The sequence below is a fragment of the Alexandromys fortis genome, unplaced genomic scaffold (assembly GCF_014885135.2).
Source record: "Alexandromys fortis isolate MF-2015 unplaced genomic scaffold, M_Fortis_MF-2015_v1.1 scaffold_27, whole genome shotgun sequence".
Taxonomy (NCBI): domain Eukaryota; kingdom Metazoa; phylum Chordata; class Mammalia; order Rodentia; family Cricetidae; genus Alexandromys; species Alexandromys fortis.
This window is the reverse complement of record NW_026067952.1, coordinates 12,094,005-12,108,778: the sequence shown is the minus strand read 5'-3', so window position 1 is coordinate 12,108,778 and position 14,774 is coordinate 12,094,005. Positions and strand designations below refer to the sequence as shown.

Genomic DNA, 14,774 nt, shown 5'->3' with positions numbered 1-14,774 from the left:
AACCAAAACAAGTAACACCCCCCCACATACACTAAAAAGCCTTCGGTTGAGAAGGAAACTCTCAACTCATACTAGGTTAAAACAAGGGAAACATTGGTTTATGTGGAAGTCCAGGTATGAGATGGTCTTCAGGTAAGACCTGATCTGTGGTACCAATTTATTTATTTAGTTAGTTAGTTATTTATTTATTTTTATGCTTTTGACCAGGGGATGGGGTCCTAGTAACAGCCCAGACTGATCTTGAACTCACTATGTAGCCAAGGATGACCCTGGACTTAGGCATATACCCCAATTTATGTAGTACCGGGGAGTGATCCCACAGCTCTGTGTGTGCTAGGTAAGTGCTCTGCCCACTGAGCTACCCAACCCCGTTTTGCATATTCTGTCACCGCTATTTGGAAGAGTTAGCCTGTAGATGAGTGCAAACTACTGATGTGGTCCATTGCTCTCACTTTACCAGGAGAGCAACTGGAGCCTGCCAAAAAGAGCAGCTTTGCCCAGAATTGTACATCTTCATTAATGCTGAGCCAAGACTAAAAAGATAGTGGTCGGGCCAGTGCCCACTCTCAACTAACGAGGCTCTGTGAAAGACATTTGGTGGTGAGTTTATGACAGGCAGTGCTTTGGCAGAAAGGAAAATATGAGGCGGTCAGGACCGGCATTAGGGCCACATGGGTGGGTGGACCTCTACAGGTCAGGACCATCCCCTACAACGTCAAGACTGGAAGAGGTGGAGGCCAATTGCTCGGCTCTTCTCCTGCAACGTAACAGACATGCAGAAAACCTGTTGCAAGTGTCTTAGTGTCTCTACTGCTGCATTAGAACACCATGACCAAAAGCAACTTGGTGAGAGAAGGGTTTATTCCAGGTTACAAGTCTCGGGTCCATCATCAGAGGAAGTCAGGAAGCTTCTGGAGGCAGGAACTGAATCAGACGCCATGGAGGGATACTGCTTCCTGTCTTGCTCTTTGTGGCTTAGTCATCACACTTTCTTATAGCACCCGAGATGACCAACCCCTGGGTGGTACTGTCCTCAGTGAGCTTGGTCCTCCTATATCAATCATCAATCAAGAAAATGAACCACAGGCTCGCCCACAGGCCAGTCTGGTGGGGGCAGTTTCTCAATTGAAGTTCCCTCTTCCCAAATGACTCTGGCTGGTGTCACAGTGACATAAAACTAACCAGCAAGCCAAGTGGAGAGCGGAGAGGAGGAGGCTGGAGCGGGTCAGACAGCTGCACAGGGAGCCCGGGAGTAGGTAGGATCAGGGTGAGCAAACTATGCTATTCTCTTCTGCCCCTCAGTATTTGTGTCTCGGGTGGAGGAAACCTTGGAAAAGCAGACCCAGGCTTTTCCAAAACCAGAGAGGGGAATGGGGAAAGGGAAGGGATCCCACAGTGACAGAAGGCATTTGAGGGAGGAAACCTGCTAAAACCCATCTGCCGCTTCAAACTCCAACTAGCCAATAAAGAAATCTGTTTAGCTGATGTTGCCAGGCCCTGACACATCCCTCTGGGGCAGCAGGGAATCCGATCTATGAGATGACATCCACTTGTCCTCATTCCTCTCACTGAGCTTTAACTTAACTTGTATTCTCTTTGCCTCAGTGAGACCTCTGCCACCTTGAGGCAGTCCTGGGTGGGGGGATTCGACAGCTCTGCCTAGGCCTAAACTCTCCTGGGATCTCTGCTTATACGGGAAAAAGAACAGAACAGAAAGAAAAGAAAAGAAAAGAAAAGAAAAGAAAAGAAAAGAAAAGAAAAGAAGTCAGTACTCCGCCCTCTGGACAGCACAAACCAACACAATGCATTCTTGTTCTCTTTGCTTCCATCTCCCTCCCTTCCTCATCTCTCTCTTCTCCCCATCTCTCCTTCTCTGTCATCTCCCTACATCAGCACCCCTGCCCTCGGGCTTGCTAAACTTCCAGTCCTGCTGAGATACTTGTGTAGCCGAGTCAGCCAGCCAGCCCAAAGGCACACCCTTCTACCACCATCTTCTCACCAAACCCACCATCAGCCACCTTCTCTGTCCAATAGGCTTCTCAGGATGGATGTCACTCGCCTGCTCCTGGCCACCCTAGTGGGCTTCTTTTGCTTCCTTACCGTCTACAGTCACCTGGGACCCGAGGAGACGCTCAGCGATGACCGGAGTCTGAGAAGCAACTCCTCCGTGAACTCGTTGGATTTCTCTTCAGTTTCGATAGTGGGTAAGTAGCCTGGCCTGGGACCCAGCCTCTAGGCTCTGACCCATGAGAGCAGGGACAGCATGTCAAGCCTGTTGTCCAGGCTGCTACCGGCATAGCTATGGCTTTATCTTGATCAGTCTTAGTGAAATACAGTAGCCTTGAGTCCTTGGGTTTGGGAAAGCTCTGCACTCCACTACGTTTAGTGTGTCAGAGATCTGAAGAAGCCTCACGTCAAGATGCTTGGCGGACTTGGTCTAACTTAGCATTTATAAAACTCCTCAACAAATCAAATGTTAGGAAAACCATGGAATAGAACTAAGTCTGCAATAAACCAGTCCTGCATAGGCTGGGAAGTTACAAGGAGCACCGAAGTCTGGCATTGGAGATTTGGTGGACTGACCTCACCTAATCATAAAGCACATGGGCTAAGGATGCAGCACAGTGGCAGCGCGCATGCTTATCATGCATGTCGCCTGCATTCAGTTCCTGGAACCAAAATAAAAGCAAATACACATAGGTTCTGTGAAGCGGCTCTTGGCTTTGTTTATATTTTACCACTGACGAGACTGGAGCTTACAGACATTAGTTCCCAATAGGCAGAGCCAGAACTCAAACAGGCGAATTATACATGTGAGCTCACAACTCATTGACTTGCATTTCACTGGGCACAAAGAGGGTCTAGAGCAGCCATTCTCACCCTTCCTAATGCTGCAACCCTTTAGTGCAGTTCCTCATGTTGCGGTGACCCTCCGTTATCGTCATTGCTACTTCGTAACTGTCATTTTGCTACTGTTAGGAGTTGTAATGAAAATATTTTTGGACATGGGGTTTGCCAAAGTGGTCACAACCCACAGGTGGAGAACCTCTAGTCTGGGAAGTCAAAGGAGGGAAAAGGAGAGACACCAATATTCCTTTCTCACCATGGATGTCAGACTTTTAAAAAATATTTTACTTCTATGTAAATGGGTGCTCTGCCTTCTTGTATGTGCAGGCCTAGTACCCTCAGAGCCCCTGGAACTGGAGTTATAGGCAGTTGTGAGTCACCATGTCAGTGCTGAGAAGCAAACCTGGGTCCTCTGGAAGTGCACCAAGTGCTCTTAACAGCTGAGCCATCTCTCCAGCCCCATGTCAGACTTTTTGTTTTATAAACATACTTATGATAGAACCTTTTTTGTAGATGAGGAAACTGATTACCAGGGAGACCACACAGCTGTTATGTGGATTCAAGGCAGATGTGCCTGGCTCTGTGCTTTGAGAGTAGTATGTATGTATGTATGTATGTATGTATGTATGTATGTATGTATATGTGTAACACAGATGTGTCCAGTAATAAAAGGCTGAGTCCCATTTTCAGAGGCTCACAATGTTCTTGCACCTACAAGGTTAAAGGCTAAAACAGGGTGATCAAGGGCCAGCAAGGTCAAAAGACTAGGTCTAGGTCCCTAACAGATGCCACAGACAGGTCTCTGGTCCCTCTTGGATTTCCTCTTTGCCTCCACTCGGAGCACACTGCTCTTTAGCTCTGAAGCCAGGCTAATAAGAACCTGCTGGTTGAATTCCCATAACGTGACTCATCCCGAAGTCCCTCTTTGTCCCACTCAGACTTCTCAGAGCCCCCTCTGCTCCTCCCACTTCACAACTCGGGGGGCCCCCAGTAACATCTGGCTTTGCTCCATCTGTCTTTCTTTGAAGCACTGAACAAGAAATCCAAGAGGATCAGCAGAAAAGAAGCCGAGAAACGGAAGAGATCGTCCAAGGTAGGCCTGGGAGTTCTCACAGTGGAGTGGGAGACCTGTAAGCCAACGCTGAGCACCAAACGGGAGGTATCTCCAGATCTACTGAAACAAAATAACTGAAAACTTCCTAGCGGTTTCCTGGCCTAGAGCCTTGTGGCAGACTTCCATTCAAGCCAGAGAGCCTAAGTTCACTGAGCAAGACAGCTACCTGCTAAAACAAAACAAAAAAAAAAGTTTTCAGTTCTAGTTAAGCACCCCCACCCCATTCTTTTGGGTATTTACCTAAACCCCAACCGCCACAGAACCATCCTTGTATCTGAATTTCTTGTTTTTTTTTTTCCTCCTCCTTTGCAGGGCCTTGTGCAAGCTAGGCAAGCATTCCACCACTGAGCCATGCTCTCAGCCCTAGCTCTGTAGTCCAGGCCGCCCATAAACTAACCATCCTCCTTGTCCAGCGCTCCCCGAGTGCTGAGATTACAGGTCCAGGCTACTGCGCCCAGTCTTCTTACCTGCTTAAAAATCAGAAATGCCAAGATTAGAAAATAGAAGTCGGGTGTCCTGGCACACAGCTGTACTCCCAGTATGTGGGAGGTGGAAGCGAGGAAGACCAGGAGTTCACGGCCATCCCAAACTACACGCCAAGTTCTCAATGAGCCTGGGCTGCACAACCACTGAAAAACAGAAGTATGACAGAAAACTAGAATCACTTGCTGTAGCCAGAATAAAAGACTCAATGAAAATAAAACACGGTTCGCTGAACCTAGCAGCACAGGCTTGTAATCTCAGCTGCTCAGGAGGCTGAAACAGGGGGACCCCCAGTTCAAGGGCTGCTGGAGCTAGCCAGCAAATTCAAGGCCCATCTGGGCAAAAAGACTCTGTCACAAAATAAACATTTTAAAAAGGGTGGGGGGGGGGTATAGTGAAGTAGTAAAGTTTGCTTACAACAAAAGGCCTGAGTTCAATTCCCACAATGGGAATATATATATTCCCTATGTATGTGTATGTGTGTGTGTATATATATGTATTTATGGATATATTTTTTTCCTATGATATGGCCATAGAAAGGGCCTTCCTTGGTGCACTGGAGGATGGTAACTCTAGAGGACAGGGCCGCTAAGGGGAAGAAGGTTATGAGTGGCAGGGGATGATAGGGATGGTGGATGAGACTTGAAGAGAAGCCGGAGGTGTTTAAACTTGGGGCTGAGTGATCTCCCAAGGGCCAGGTCGGAGCTAGGTGAGCCTGAAGATGTAGGCGGTGTGCATGATAGGGTGGCGGCCAGGGACCCATCAGGATGGCCTGTGCGTATGAGCAGAGCTGGGCAGCAGGGCAGAGATCTCTGGCCCCAGACCTCCACAGCAGATGGGGACGCATGGGCCCAGTGTGGCCCGCTCAGGAGCCCTCGACGTCTTTCCTACAGATGAACGCTTCGCTGAAGAAGGAGGCACGGCCCCCGCCCCCGACGCCCTGCGTGGCCACCCGAGACAGCTGCAAGCCGCCTGCGCCCGCCTGCTGCGACCCGTGCGCCTCGTGCCAGTGCCGCTTCTTCCGCAGCGCCTGCACCTGCCGCGTACTCAACCCCTACTGTTGATGCCGCTTCCGTGCTGCGCGCGCAGCATCCGGGGGTGGGTGACTGGGCGGGGCTTCAGGGTCAGCAGGGCTTCCAGGCTGAGGGCCGGTCTCTGGTGGGTGGGCGTGGCCTGTGGTTGTAGGTGCTGGGTGCTTGTCGAAGACAGATTTTCTAGGAATCCTAATCGAGGCTAAAATCAGAATACAGTATCTTTAGGCTGCTGGGGAAACGTGGCTGTTTCTTTAAAAGAGCCGAAAGCTTCAGACCCCTTTACCGAGCTCTGGTCCTTGCGGGGGACCCCGAGGACTGAGCTCGCGCCGCTCTCCAGCCGGTAGGGAAACTTGCGCGTGGTTAGTACCTCTGTCTCATGTAGTGGGGACGATGCTGGCCGACTCCTTCCAGCCTCCAGACTAGGACAAAGGAACCATTACGGACCGGTCTTGCTTGCAGTCTTTTCACCCATTCTCCTCCTGGGGAGAAGCACAAAAATCCAAGACGTGCTAAACGTCCACGAGCAGTCTCAATCGGGTGGCGGCGGGATCGCGCGTTTGCTGCGGATTTCTAAAGCCAGAAGGCTCTGGGTTGCGGATCCCAGAACTTTTAAGAGGCTCCCGAACAAAGGCACTAATGAAATTAACTCCTCCCTGGCTCCCAAGGGCACACAGCTGTTTGGACCTTAGAGTTTTTCTTACGACAGGCATTTTGTTTGTTCAATTCTAACTAATAGCCTAGAGTTTGGACTCCCAAAGAAGCAAAATTTACACACCCTTCCTCGATCTTCACCCTAGTTCCGTGGGCCGATAAGACAGCAGTGTGGAGGGGGTGCTGAAAGGAAGCGGCAGTCTCACTGTTTTTTTTTTTTTTTTTAATTGCCAAAAATGTTCAGCTGTGTCCCGAAATCCCACAGATTTCAGTCAGTGAGAAGCTGAGGTGCAACGTTGTAACTCTGGAAAAACCGTGGGAGGGAGAGCACCTGGAGAAAGGAGTCAGTTTGGGGAGCAGGTTCGGTAAGAAAGGACTAGCAGGAAGGGGGCATATAGAGGAAGGGCTCTCGATAATTTAATGTCGCCTCCTTGTCCTCGGCTGGGGCGCCTGTGCCATTAGCACTGGGGAGTCGGCTGAGAAGAGGGCTCCATCACCTAGCCTGAGCTGCCCCCACCCGCTAACTACTCCAGTGCAAATTACTACCAAAAGAAAACCAAGAAAAAGGGCCTCGCCAAAAAAGATTCTAAAGAGAGACTTTAAGAGAGAAATGAAACCACCATGCAGCTCTCTGTTGGTGGATTAGGAGGGTGCAGACAGGTGTGACCAGATTTTCAGGACTTTGTGTCCGTTTGCTATGGTTCTTTCAAATGCCTTAAACCTGCTGGCGAGATGGCTCACAAGCCTGCCAGTCTAAATTCAATCCCCAGGACCCGTGTAAAGGGAAGGGAAAACAGACCCCTCAGAGTTGTCTAACCGCCACAGTACACATGCGTCCTCACACACAGCACACACAGTCTAAAGTGTAATAAGTGTAAGTTTCACTCCCTCAGATCACCCTCCTTGCCACAGACCTTTTCTCAAATAGAGCCCCCGGTTGTGCCTTTGGTGACTTACCTAGTATGGAAATAACAAGGCAAACACCTCTACCCAGCCACACCTGACAGAGCACAAGAAAAGGCGGGTGCTCCAGGCAGAGCTGTCCACACAGTGCTGACACTGGGAAAGTCCTTATGTCTGTCTCTCTCACTTATCTTTAAAATGAGAAGTAATTCCAGCTGTTCTTGGTAAAAGTCCAGGAAGTTGCTATTTCTCCAGGCCTTAGCACAGCACCATAACACGCCCACGTCCATGCTCACCCACGTCCGTGCACACCCACGTCCGTGCTCAGAAAAGCTGCCCGTTGTTTGCTTTGTTTTCTGCCACTTAGGCTGCAAGCCCACAAGGCAAGAACATTTTGTTCCTTGTACCGCAGCTGCTGCTGAGTAGATGTCATCAGTAATGAGAATATTGGGAACACACTGCAGCAACTGCTCCTGTGTTTTCCAGACACTGTTCACCCACCAGGTACTAGTTAGCTCCGGGCAGTGAAACTGGGGGATGACAAGCTGAGCACTCGGCCCATTTATTCTTGCTTTGTGCTGGTTTGTTTTTGATGTTGGTTTTGTTTTGAGACAAGACGTTACTATGTGTAGCTCTAGCTGGTGGTGAATTCATAGAGATCCGCCTGACTCCACCTCCTACCACTGGAACTTAAGGCAGATGCCACCACCCTTGCAGCCCACTAGTTACAAAGTCATTGAGTTACTGGTAGACAAGGTGGAAGACCAGTCCAGTGGTTCACTCATTCAGTGTGTGTGTGTATTGGCCACCTACTGTATGCTGGGCACTGTAACTACCCTAATAGAAAACTCCAATATGGGTATTGTGCCTTAATGGTTTCGTGGGTCTGACCACTGATCCTCATGAGAGGTTAAGAATAGTTGTTGTCAGGTGGTGGCATGTGCCTTTAATCCCAGCACTCAGGAGGCAGAGGCAGGCAGATCTCTGTGAGTTCAAAGCCAGCCTGGTCTACAGAGTGAGTTCCAGGACAGCTAGGACTGTTGCACAGAGGAACCCTAACTCAAAAAAAAAAAAAAAAAAACCAACCAATCAATAAAGAAATAAAGATCAATTGTTAGCCTGTGGGTTGCTTCCCTCACACTTACTTACTCTTGACTCAGACCCCTAGTTAGGAACTTACCTGCCAAGTTTTCCTTCAGCTTTGAGACCCCAAGTTGTTCTACCTTTTCAGAATTCCTCCATAAGCTTTAGAGTCCACTTTGGTGACGAGAACCAAAGCTAACATATCAAAAAGTTATGATTGCATATTATGAGGATATGAGTCCTCTAGTCCATCTCCAACACAATTATATTTTCTCCCCACACACACTCTGGGTAAACTATGTCCTGGAAAGACTTAATTCTTCCATTCATTTCTTCTCACAGCCATAACCTTAAACATGTACACCCAAAGTTCTAATAATGTGACCTTGAACAAGTCACAAGGTTTTTCTGACATGGGGGGAGGGAGTGGATATGTGGCATAAATTCTAATTTGCCTTATCAATAAAAACCTGGGATCAGATAGTAGGGGGTGAAAGCTGAAAGACCAGAAAAACAGAGCAGCCAGCCACTAGAGTTTTAACCTTTATGAAATTCTCAGGCATAAAGGGAAAGATCCTGTCTCTACAAACTCAGCTCAGTCTGAATGCCCTGAGCTCCTGTCTCCTCCCACCCTACATTCCTCTCTCCCAGCCATATCTTTTTCTGTCTCTACCTTTCTAGTTCTGGGATTAAAGGCATCTGACTCCGAAATACTGGGATTAGAGGTGTGAGCCATCACTACCTGTCTCTGTTTCTCTTTTAGACTGGATCAATCTCATGTAGCCCCAGGGTGGTCTTGAACTCACAATGGGTCTGCCTCTGTCTCCCAAATGCTAGGATTAAAAAGGTATGTGCTACCCAGCCTCTATGGTTAACTAGTGTGGCTAGCTCCACACTCTGATCTTCAGGCAAGCTTTATTTGTTAAAGCACAAACAAAATATTATCACAGGGGGAAGAGGGTGTCTCATGTAACCCAGGCTGATGCCATCTAGGCTGGCTTTGAACTTATGATCCTCCTGCCTCTGTCTCCTAAGTGCTTGATGACATGCATGCAGAACCCATATGTGGTTTATGGTGTATGCATTGCTGGGATCCACTCCAGGGCTTGATGTTTGCTAAACGAGCTCTCCACCAACAGATCTCCCTGTATCCTCAGCCCCAGAAGTTGAAGTCCTAAGTGAGAATCTCATAGCATGCACATAAAAGCATTTTATCAATATAATGTTATAATAATGCACACAAAACACTGAAATCCATGACTAGATGCCAACATTTGCCCTCCTATATCAGCCTCGTCAACCAGTTTGGTTCTGGAAGAAAGTTTAGATCACCAGGAGACATAAAATTCTAGCAGGTCACCCCTTTACCTCAGATGGTGTCCTGCTAAGTGGAAACAGCAGGGGTTATGTCAGAATTTAGTCCAGGTGGGTTTTCAACATGTCAGACTTTCATGCATAGAAGATTTAAACACGCATGTTTTATTACATCTTTTTAAAGGCTTTGATATTTTTTTAAAAGATTTTATTTATTACATATACAATACAGTGTTCTGCCTCCATGTATGCCTGCAGGCCAGAAGAGGACACCAGATCTCATTTTAGATGGTTGTGAGCCACCATGTGGTTGCTGGGAATTGAACTCAGGACCTCTGGAAAAACAGTCAGTGTCCTTAACCTCTGAGCCATCTCTCCAGCCCAAGGCTTTGATATTTTTAAAAGAAATTAAGGCTTATGATATCACCAATCAGTATACTTAAAAAAAAAAAATAACAGTAGTCTCAGAGGCAGAAGGCCCCGGGGCTCCAGATGCCTTGAACTGTGGACGTTCGGCGTTCGGTCAATCTAACTGGCAATCACTAGGTCCTAATTCTAAACTCTTCCATCTGTTTCAAGGAGCACAGATGCGGACCACTACCCGCTGACAGGAAATTACCCCACTCCAAGAGGAGCTTCATAAAGAAACCTGGCTCCCGGAGCCAATTCCCACATGTGGAGGGAACTCGATAAGTGAAGGTCAGAAAGTGACTGCAACCAAATCAGCCAAACCATCTGTAGTAACTTTCCTATTCATCTAGAGTAGACTTTTTACTCTTAGACATGTGTGTTGAAGAAGAGAAGGCAGTTGAAAAGGAATGGGGTGGTTTTTTGTTGTTGTTTTATCAAGTAAAATATTTCAAAATCATAAAATGTTGCATTCATTCCAGAGGGAACTTCTCTCCTGAGAGCTTGCAGGAAAATAGTAACTACTTGCTACCCCTGCCCGCAGGCGAATCTAGGAGTTGCATCCTGGAGCCGGCACTGGTGCTGATGAAGGTGCTTCGTGGCCTTCTTGTTGGGGAAGCTCAGCCAACACTCTCCTCCATTTGAGTCTTAAAGGATTTCACACCTTCCAGCCGTCTCTTTAGAATTCCTCTGCCCTGTGGCTGTGTAGACTATGAGAGCAACAGTAAAATTACAGCTACATGAGTCACACTCAGCTTCCGGGCACTTCTAGCAAAATCCCGAAAGCCCTGTGCTTAAGTCAGGGCCAACTTGAATCACGTGCTTATTCTTTTTTTTTTTTTAAATATTTATTTATTTCTTATGTATACAATAATCTGTCTGTATGCCTGAAGGCCAGAAGAGGGCGCCAGACCTCTTTACAGATGGTTGTGAGCCACCATGTGGTTGCTGGGAATTGAACTCAGGACCTTTGGAAGAGCAGGCAATGCTCTTAACCACTGAGCCATCTCTCCAGCACGTGCTTATTCTTAAACCAGTTTGTGGAGCTGAAAGATGCGTTGATTGGCGTTAGTTGGCTAAGCCTGGATTATGCGAGCACCCCTGGTTGCTTTGTGCAGGTCTGCTGGCTTTGTCTCCTGGGATAGTGTTGAGTCTCCAGGATGAGACTCTGGCTTCCTGGAACTTCAGACCTTCAAGGCAGAGCTAAGCACCTACTACCTGCTGCCTCCTGGGCTTTAGTCTAAGCTTCCTCCAGCCAGCTAAGATTGAGGAGTCTCCCCCCAACAGCATGCCACCTGGAGGCAGGAAGTACCCAGACCTGCAAGGTGACTTCAGATAAACTGCAGAAGCTCTGGGGTGTCATGTCTCCACATCTAAACCCTGACTTCTCCTTCAGTGATGCTCTAAGGTACTTCTTACTACTGGACCTTTGCTTCCTGACACAAAGGCAAACACCATGCACTGCCATTTAAACAGGGCTTTCTTCAGAGCCAACAGTCTCTGCCGTCCATCTCACCAGCAGCCAGCAGATTACACAGGAAGGGAAACACAAGCAGTCACTCCAGAGTTGAGCTTTGCCCTCTCTGTTCCAGCGGCCAGTCTCCCCAGAGATCTGTGGTGTAGCGGCATCTCTCCTTATCACCCCCACTCTGTAGCAGGGGAGGACTTGCTCTCCCTCTTTATTGTCTGTGTACGTGGGAGGGATGGCTAGATGTTTGGAGGACATCTCTGTGGAAGGTTAACTCACATTAGCAATGTGGGCGGGAGATTCCTTCCTACAGAACGGGGTACAAACGTGCGTTTATAAAACACGTTAAATATTGTCTAGATCTCAAGAAGTATTCTAAATTCCTTGCCCTCCAACTCCCTCCCCAACCCTGGCCCTTAAAACTTGACATAGAACTTGAGCTTCAAGGGTCTGAGGTTTTTCTGCCACTATCCTGAGTCATGAGTGACTTGGGTCTTCTTAACCCCCAGATCACTGCCCCACAATCCTCCAAGCCTCATCTTGTTTTTTCGGGATAGAAGGGAAACAGCTAATTCTTCCCTCCTGAAACTCTGACAAGAAGCCATGGAGGAGGCAGGAGACACACATCTTTTATTGTGGGTACCCTGGTCATTGTCACAACTGTGACAGCACACCTGAGTGACATCTGAGACCAGATATGAAAGTGTTATTTTGAATGAAAAGGTTCTGAAAATGAGAGGATTTCTCCAAAGAAGAGAGGAAAAAGTCAGGGTACAAAAGCCAGAACCCCAGGGGACAGGAGGTTAGGGCTGTATGGGACTCTCACAGGTCAAACACTTGGAAAGGCACTTGACCTGTCTTGGGGAGACAACTTTGAGGGGAAGTGCTCACACTCAGCTGGGTCCTTTGGAGGGATCAGCAAGGCTACTGCATTGACCTTCACTCAGAAGAGCAGCTTCCCATGTCTACTTGTCAGGGTGGGGTGAAGCAACCCCCACTATTGGACCTTGCTTTTAGGGACTTTTAGGGAGTTCCAGTTTGAGTTCCTTATTCTAATGTTAAGGAGTCTGAAACCTCACCCCCTTCCTCCCAACCCAGGGCCTGTGGTATAGAAAGGTCTTGGATTTTAGTTCCAAGAATCCAACCTAGTAGAACTGCTATTTCATTCAAATGGACTCTCTCAGCCTCAGAGCCAAGACTAGTAAATTCTCATTAATAAAATCCCCTTGAACGACAGAATGCAATGGGCACTCCTCTATGATCCCAGGCAACAGTTCTGTAATTTTAGGGTCAGCCTGGGCTAAATAGCAAGGCCATCTCAAAACCAAGGTTTCTTTGGTCCAACCTTGCACACAATTGGTGTACAAGAAGTAGTACTGGGGATAGATTTTTTTTTCATGAATTAAGATTGTTTTTTATTCCAAAAGTCCCGAGTTCAATTCCCAGCAACCATATGGTGGCTCACAACCATCTGTAATGAGGTCTGATGCCCTATTGTATATATAATAAATATTAAAAAAGTTTTAGCCAGGTGGTGGTGGCGCACACCTTTAATCCCAGCACTTGGGAGGCAGAGGCAGGTGAGTTCAAGGCCAGCATGGTCTATAGAACTAGTTCCAGGACAGGCTCCAAAGCTACAGAGAAACCCTGTCTTGAAAAACCAAAAAAAAAAAAGTTTTTATTCTTGCATATTTTGTACTTTTATTCAGTAGATTTTGACCCTGTCCATCTATCACTATCTGTTTGTTTGCGACAGAATCTGATAGCTCAAGCTGTTTGCAATTCCCCAAGTAGCCAAGGGTGACCTTGAACTCCTGACCCTCCTTATGCCCCTCTTCTACTGCAGGGATTACATCTGTCTTCTCAGTCCGTCCTTCCCAGTCTCTTTTGCCATTTTATGGTGTCCAGTTGGGAAGTGGATCCCTGGCATTTGACTTTACCAAACCTGATCAGTTATTTTTGGCAAAGTCACCATGTACGCGTGTAGCTTACACACCTCGGCTACACACACTGCGGGAACACCCCGAGCTGGAATGAGCATCCAGTGTGCCAGTGGACTGCTGAATGAACGAGGGTTTTGTTCGATGGAGAGGAGTGCTTTGCCGTGTAAGCCTGAGAGCTGAGTGTGTCTGGTCCCTGGAGCCCACGTGAAGACGGACGAGAACCAACCCCAGAAAGTTGTCTTCTGACCTCTTTGTGCATGCCGTACGCACGTCACACTGGCAGGAAGATCAGAAATTGAGTCACCTTTGGTGGTTTGCCAGCCTGGGCCACTGAGACCATGTCTCAGAAACAGTAAAGCCCTAAAGCCCTAAAGCCCTACCCTTTTCCAGCACCACCTCTTCTCCACTGGCTTTCTCCTGCTGCCAGACATGGAACCAGCTGAGCAGAAAGGGGGAGAGGCAGGGGAGGGCAGAGCTGTTCCTGCGAGACATCCCAGCCATCTGTGTGTAGCTCTCACTTCCATTCCGTGGTGGGCACTCAAAACATCATCCCGTGCACGAGGGTTGTTTTTAATGGACTTCAAGGTCAAACGGGTTCAGAAAATGAGGACTTGGGCAAATAAGAGGGAGCTCGATTTCTCGTGTTTTTGTGATTCAAATTATGAGGTCTCTGATCTTTTAAAATCATTTCTGCAGGACTCCCAGAAGTGATGGCTCACTGAGTAAGGCCACTTGCACTCGTTAGAAAGCCATGTTCTACTGTAACCCAGCAAGGGTGTGTGTGTGCGTGTGTGCCTGTGCACAGGAACAACCCAGATCTAGGTTCAGTAAGAAACCGTCTCAGAGGAATACAAAGGGAGGGTGTTCACACACCCAATATCCTCTTCTGGACTCCATGAGCACAGGTACACGTTCCTGCACACACATGTGCATACACCACACACACTTAAAACTGTCATACGTGGTAAACAATATCTTACATATAGAATAAAGGGTCAAAATTCTTTAGGAACCAGAAATTTTATTTAATCCACCTTCCTTTATTAGCATTCTAAACACTATAATCCAAATTAATCTCTTTGTGACCCAGGCTTGTGATAGGCACCATCAGTAACCAAAGAGTGACAGACCTTAGCCTATTTGTTTTTTCCAGCCCCTTTTAACCTCTAGCTGTCACCTGTCCCTTCTGGTTAATTATCTCTTAATTCTAACCCCTGTGAAATAGGGACCAAAAGTACCAACCTCAGTATTCTGAGATTTAAAGAGACGGCCCAATGGTAAATAAGTCAAGCTCTGAGGAACCTTCCAGCTCCAGTGGTTCCCACTCTCTGGTAGAGCTCCTTCTCCGGTCCTGGGCTGAGAAACCAACCACACAGCTCTAAAGACCAAGTGAGACCCTGGATGGTAAAGTGCGTGGGCTCGTGACCACCACTAGCCACATCCACCCTCAGGGCTTCCAAGGCTCATGTCCCCTGCAGATGGCTCCTGACTGGAGACTCTCAGTTCCCCTTGCCACACCTGGAACC

General features: G+C 47.8%; 1 protein-coding gene and 2 long non-coding RNA genes across 3 annotated transcripts; 1 reads left to right on the top strand and 2 right to left on the bottom strand.

Annotated features, from left to right (window-relative positions):
* The first annotated feature begins 863 nt into the window (after positions 1-863).
* Asip (agouti signaling protein) lies at positions 864-5,508 on the top strand. Its single transcript, XM_050151352.1, has 3 exons — positions 864-2,204; positions 3,876-3,940; positions 5,338-5,508. The coding sequence occupies exons 1-3, from the start codon at positions 2,045-2,047 to the stop codon at positions 5,506-5,508; spliced, it is 396 nt and encodes a 131-aa protein (XP_050007309.1). The 5' UTR covers positions 864-2,044.
* Positions 2,728-5,479, bottom strand: LOC126507149 (uncharacterized). The gene is made up of 2 exons (XR_007593434.1): positions 4,429-5,479; positions 2,728-4,130 (listed from the first exon to the last, which is right to left on the bottom strand). It is a non-coding gene; the product is annotated as an uncharacterized lncRNA (long non-coding RNA).
* Positions 5,509-5,538: 30 nt separating the features above from the next.
* On the bottom strand, positions 5,539-7,655 carry LOC126507150 (uncharacterized). Its single transcript, XR_007593435.1, has 3 exons — positions 7,087-7,655; positions 5,846-5,957; positions 5,539-5,677 (listed from the first exon to the last, which is right to left on the bottom strand). It is a non-coding gene; the product is annotated as an uncharacterized lncRNA (long non-coding RNA).
* Positions 7,656-14,774: the final 7,119 nt, after the last annotated feature.

Excerpts from the sequence above, each read along its gene's own strand:
- Asip (XM_050151352.1), top strand. The coding sequence starts at position 2,045 with ATGGATGTCACTCGCCTGCTCCTGGCCACCCTAGTGGGCTTCTTTTGC. Across the intron at positions 2,205-3,875 it reads CTCTTCAGTTTCGATAGTGG|CACTGAACAAGAAATCCAAG; the intron begins GTAAGTAGCCTG and ends CTTTCTTTGAAG. Across the intron at positions 3,941-5,337 it reads AACGGAAGAGATCGTCCAAG|ATGAACGCTTCGCTGAAGAA; the intron begins GTAGGCCTGGGA and ends TCTTTCCTACAG.